General features: G+C 43.6%; 1 protein-coding gene across 3 annotated transcripts in view; it reads right to left on the bottom strand.

The window, feature by feature from the left end:
- Positions 1-1,008: 1,008 nt before the first annotated feature.
- Positions 1,009-6,000, bottom strand: part of COL4A2 (collagen type IV alpha 2 chain) — a 127,864-nt gene continuing 122,872 nt past the window's right edge. For all 3 annotated transcript variants that reach the window (XM_015851419.1, XM_015851420.1, XM_015851421.1), the window contains exons 44-48: positions 5,309-5,455; positions 4,624-4,740; positions 3,643-3,834; positions 3,043-3,329; positions 1,009-1,607 (exon numbers count right to left, since the gene is read on the bottom strand). In XM_015851419.1, the coding sequence (XP_015706905.1) occupies positions 1,353-1,607; positions 3,043-3,329; positions 3,643-3,834; positions 4,624-4,740; positions 5,309-5,455 (998 nt within the window). In that variant the 3' untranslated portion in view covers positions 1,009-1,352. The remainder of the gene's footprint in view (positions 1,608-3,042; positions 3,330-3,642; positions 3,835-4,623; positions 4,741-5,308; positions 5,456-6,000) is intronic.

Here is a 6,000-nt window from a genome sequence, read left to right as displayed (position 1 = left end):
TATAAAAAACCCATTTATTTATGACACAGTGAGGATGGAATGTAATTACAAAAGCCAATAAGCACCCGAAGCAAGAGAGAACCGGTGACATTGATATCAGCAATGATATTTCTCTTTGATTTCAGTTTTTGGTGTTTGGGAATATATAACCAGACTTTGCCAGGAGGAAGAGAATAATTCTTCCCAGCCCTCTCCTGCAGCAGTGACAGACAACTTTGGATTCAATTGCTTCCTTCTCTAGAAGGGAAGAGCTGGTTATTTGGGGCATTTCCCAAGCCTGGCGTGCAGTGACACAGTTCTTTATGGGAAGAGATGGTGCCAAATAATGTCCTGCTTCCTTCCCCTTTGCTTTCACAAGGAGGGACTCTGGCTTTGGAGGAGTTGCAGCAGCACACGGTCACTACCTGTGGTGAGTGGGCTGCTTTCAGAGGGGAAGCGCTGCAGTGCAAAACCACTCAGTGCTGTGAATAGCATCACACAGGTGAATGCCCACAACACGGCGGACCTTTGTAATCACAGAACCATGGAACAGCCAGAGTTGGGAGGGACCCATAAGTATCTCCAAGCCCAACTCCTGGTTCCACTGTGGAGCACCCAACATTCAAACCCAAAGTCTGAGAGCACATCTAGAAAAAAAATGGCCAGGCTTACAAAACAATATGCTGATGATTATCGTATAGTCTCCTAAATAACACAGGAAGAGACTGCATTTTGTGGTCACTCAACTGTGGGCTTCTCTGTTTCTAGTGATGAAGTGCTAGGAAATTGTGAGGCTTAATACCCCCCCACAAATACAGTAAAAAGCTGATTGCTCTGAGTGTGTTGGAGATGCCCGATCATAAAACAGTCACAGAAGTCAGGTTTTAATGCTGGATGTAAGCACCTTCCACGTCAGAATTACGCAAGGCTTTAATGCTCAGTGTGATCAGTGTGTCAGTTGTTGGAGCTGTAGCTGTTAGTGTTTAGTGTTGTGACAAATACCATGATAGAAGACATGTATATATTATCTTAAGGTAAATGCAGTGGGTATCCGACCATGGTAAGCTTTTATTTCTCAAAGTTTCTTGTGTTTCAAAGGCGTGAGTATTTGCAACATCTGTTAGAGTAGCACAACATATATATACGTACTGTATAGCAGAACACAGCACCAGGTCTGTGTATTCAACTTAACTTGTGTTATGCTTAGTTTGCTTTTATACGCTTTTAAAAATTAACTTTCCGTTCCGCTTTTGAGGTAATAAGTTAAAAAAAAATAAGCACCAACATGATTTATTCAAATGTTTAAACATCCTAGAAGGTTTCACTGTACAAGTACTAGATGGTAAGCAGGTTCCTTACGCTATAAAAGGCTTCTATAAATTCTTCATGCAGACTTGACATCTGCTGATGTGGCTTCGGATGAGTCCTGCCTTGAGTGTATCTGCTGAGGGCTTGCTTTGGAAGGACTGGTCGATCGTAGTGAGCCAGAAGCTGTACTTATTGGCAAAGTAATGACAGGTTCCACGTGCCCCATTGCACTCGATGAAAGGAGTAGCCCTGAAATCTTCCAGGCAGCTTCCAGGAGATACCAGCGACTGTCCTCCACCTTCATCACCGGCCGCAGTGTGCTAAAGGAGACAAGGAGAGCAGCGTTCAGAGCACAACCTCAGGCAATGCCATCACAAATTATGTATGGGAAGACAGGAAAAGTGCTAGAAGTGCTCCTAATTCTTAAATCCAGAGTGGCTGATCCTGCATCTCTGTAAGACTGAAGGGTCTGGCTATGCTTTACACCAAGGAACTATCTCAAGTACTGACACATATTCCTATGCTCTGTGTACACCTACTCTATATCTCTAAAAGCTTCCTTTTTGCTGGCCAGAGCTTCTCGTCCCTCTGCAAGGGACCTACACCTTTCTAGGAAGCACTACAGCTGTGTGCCCTTTCCATGTGAAATCTTACCAATCTGCAAGGCTGTTTGGGCAGGAGTCCATGGTGACTCCTTCATGATTGTGCCTTACCCAAGGGAAGGAGGTGACAAATTTCAGCCAAGGAAGTAAAACAATATGTAGCCTGAAATAACCACAAGCGTGTTTTACTTCTCTTTCAGCAGTGACATGAGAAGCAAAAAAGAATGTGTATGTCAAACACTTCAGTCACTTGGAATGTTAGATGGGAAACTGCAGGTCTGAATCTTCTAAAACACTTTTTATTGTATGTTCTGAGGTGCTGGCAGACTTTGTCCTGGCAAAAGCTTCTTGCTGAGGTGACAGCTTTGCCCTTAACAGTGCTGAATGTTTACCTTCACAAACAATTAATCCTTGGCATTCCTGGGAAGGAACTGTGAGATTGCCAGCAGGGGCTTTCCAAAGAAGCAAGAGAAGAAAGGTCAAACATAAGGCTGGTCACACAGAGCAGAGCTCAGTGCTGCCCCTGCACTCCCTGTGAGGAGCTGCAGCCGCCATCAGGCCTCTCCTCAGCTCGTCTGCTATGCACTGAGTACGCTGAGGGGCTGCAGCTGCGTAGGGAGCATACACTGAAGATTAACTTTGAAAGCAACAGGAGACTCTCCAGACTGTGAAACATTTTTGTGTCTAAATCTAAAGAGCAATTTTTTTCATTGTCCAAAAGAAGGGGATATATATACATATCTGTATGTATATTCTTTTACTCCAGATCAGCTTCTTAATAGTGAGGTACATCCCCGGCTCTTTTTCTAGCTGTGAAAATGCTTTGTAGGCTGTGGTTGCACCTCAGCACAGTTTTACCTTCTAAGCCACAGCTGTCCCTGTGTTCTGCTCTCAAACACTTTTTCTACATAAAGACTCCAGGTGCTATTCTAACAAAGGACTCCAAATTGCTATTCTGGCCATTTTCTCTGCAATTCACAGAAATTTTGCTTCTTATTTCTGCTTCCTAGGAATGACTTTTGTTGTTCCCCAGGACCCCAGGATGAAGCATCATTTCGATGTTACTGAATCTAAGACAGAGCAGCCTTCCTAGTATCTAAGACTCATACTGAAATCTAGTGCTATACAAAACGTGACACTGGAGAACAAATACCATAAGGAAGGAATATCCAATCCATAAACTGCGCCAGCCTTCGGGGCAGCGAGGAATAGAAGCTTCTTGGCTATGGACAGCAATTGCCACAGCTGGGGCCTCACAAACAGAGCAGCGGCTGATATATGGCCTAATTTCTTCTTCTGCCACAGGCATCATTGGAAGGGGTGCTGTAGTTGAGAGCCAGTAGGATTTGTCATTTCGATTTGCATAATAACAAATATCCCCAGGGTTACAGTAGAGGAATGGCATCGTACTGAAACGAGCCAAGCATGAGCCAGCCAGCCCTGTTAAAAAAGAGAGAAAAAAAAAAGAAATTATGGCAATCATTCTTGCAGAAGACAATGCCTGTGTTCAGTTTGCTGCTCCTTCCTGAGTGAGTGTCAATAAAACCTTGCAGTCCATAATGTGTCACTGGCTTTACAATTGCAAGATCTCTCTCAGGGACACTCTATGGAGACATACAGTTTTTATCTTCTCTTTTTGGTGCTTCCTAAGCTTGCATACTGTAATCCAAGCTTTTTCTAAGTTCCATTTCCTTTTCTTCTTTTCTGTCAGCAGCACGGATTTGAGGCTGCTGCTAGCAACACCCACACATACCTAGGTCCTGGTTGTGTGCTTTCTCTTGCCCCTCGAAGTACAGGAGGCTGTAGCCACTCCAGAGTTTGTTCATGCCAATCGGGCACATTGGCTCTTGGTCAGACTGGCTGTGCTTCACCAGCAGGTAGCCAATACTAACGCTGCGACCTGGCATACCTGGCAGCCCGGGGCTACCAGGGCGGCCTGGCTGGCCTTGAATGAAAGAGAGAAGAATAATACAATTCAGTTTGTGCTCCCACAAATGGTGACTGATATTCCAGTTAAACTGCCCACGAGCAAAGATTAATTGCAAGATAATTCTTACGGTAAGTTATTGTAAAAAGCTGTAGCTATAGGATTAGAACAGTTGATTTTGAAGCAGATTGGTGCTGTAACAGGCTCCTTGTTTCCTAACATGGTGTATTTCACTATCAGAGCCAGGGAAAGTCACAGATAAAGTTCTGATGAATTGTAGCAGGATTTGTGCAATACAGATGAGGATCTGTTTCCTTTACAACATTTTCTTAGTTTAAGATTAACCAATAGCTCTTCAATTGCTTGCATTTGCTTCATATGGTTATGATTATGCTCTGCAAATACATTTTTCTCTTTGTACTTGGCTTATTAAGATGGCAAACTTGCTGCTCTTAAACTGGATAAAGACACAGGTATTTTTTTCACAAATACAATCCCTTAAACATCATCTATCCAAATATCACCTACTCAAGCATTGCTTAAGTGCTAGCAAAACACTGTGCTGAAATAAACCAATATGAAAATACACTCAGATCAAAAACTTTCTCTCATGAGTTGACTGCCATCTACACCTATCAAAACTCAATTTGAAAACAGTGCATCCTCTTTTAAAAGTTAGAGGTGTCCCTTGAAGAGTATGTGAAGACACAAGCTTTCTCCAGCCACCCCATCCAGTGATAATAATTACAGAACAATTTAAAGCAGTGAAATTGGAAAGAGGGAAGAAATGCTGTGTGAATCTCTTACCTTCAAATCCCACTGGACCTTGAAACCCCATTGCTCCTTGTTCACCTCTGGATCCAGGAGGAGCTGGAATGCCACCTCTGCCCTGGAGTCCTGGTTCTCCAGGTAAGCCTCTGAGACCTTGCACCAACAACAGTGATGAGCACAGTGACTTACTCCGTTAACATGTACTCTATGTGAATATGTTAGGTCCAATCTGCCAGGTTTACCAATTGACACTTGAGAGCAAGTTCTAACTGCTCAAACAGAGCACTGAATTCATTGGAAAATTAATGGGATCAAGACTACATGACATCCACCACCTTAATCTTTCATTCTTGCTACCAACACATGTTTCTAATGAGACCAGTGGCAAGAGGTGCACTGTATCTGGTCTATGTGTCACTACATTTCCTGCATCAAATGCACACCCACAAAGATGAGTTTTTCAGTGACTTTTGCTCTTGATTTAAGTGACTGTATCCATATCTGATGTTGCTTTGGCTGTGCAGATTTCATCAACAGTTCTCTACTGTTTTACTTAAGTTCTGAACATTAGGAGGCAGAAGAAAGGCAGGCCTCTAGCTTTGAAAAGCTTGACTCTCCTTTCTGACTCATATCATTTTGAGTTGAAGAGAGCCAAAGCAGTGCACTGGTGGCCTCACTGTTCACAGCAACTGAGCTTTTGTTCTAAGTGTGCAGTTCCTACCTGGATCTCCTGGTGGACCTTGAGGTCCTGTATCACCCGGACTTCCCTGAGGTCCTACATTTCCACGGGGACCTGGTGAACCTTGCTCAGCAACCAGCCTTGGAGGAATTGGTGGCAACCCAGGAGAGCCTGGAGGGCCCTGAAAGCCTGTGGTAAGAGATGTGCAAGAGAGGGACTGTTCTGAAGTGTCTGCAGTACAATTCCTTGGCTAAAAAAGATTTTTTATATTAGGAGAACATATATGAGGGTGGGGATTGTTTTTTATTGGGCAGCATAAAGATAAGCTGAAGGAAATGAATGGTGCTACTGCTCCCCTCAGTTATGACGTAGGAGGCTGGGAAGTTTCCCCCCAAAAGCCAACAGCTCTCTGAGGTGGAGCATCATCTTTTTATGGGCTTCTGGAAACACAGATAAGTGATGGTATAGAATTCTAAAGAGCCAGTATGTATACTCTGAAGAATTAGTTTGTACAAGGAAATCTCTTTTTCTCCCCTTGAAAGTGGCTCTGATTTTGGAGTCAGTACTTGGTATGAAATAGATTCGTTAGGGCAGAAAGTTGATGATCTACACTGAATTTAGACACTGGAATTTGCCATGGGTCACACAGAGTCATGCAGGGCTGGAGGACTTTGGAGGCCTTCTAGTCTAACCTCCCGCTACAGGCAGGACCACCTATGTTAGTTCCGTGTGGA

The sequence above is a fragment of the Coturnix japonica genome, chromosome 1 (genome assembly GCF_001577835.2).
Source record: "Coturnix japonica isolate 7356 chromosome 1, Coturnix japonica 2.1, whole genome shotgun sequence".
NCBI classification, from domain to species: domain Eukaryota; kingdom Metazoa; phylum Chordata; class Aves; order Galliformes; family Phasianidae; genus Coturnix; species Coturnix japonica.
Note: the sequence above shows the minus strand (reverse complement) of the source record. Positions and strands in the feature narration are given on the sequence as shown.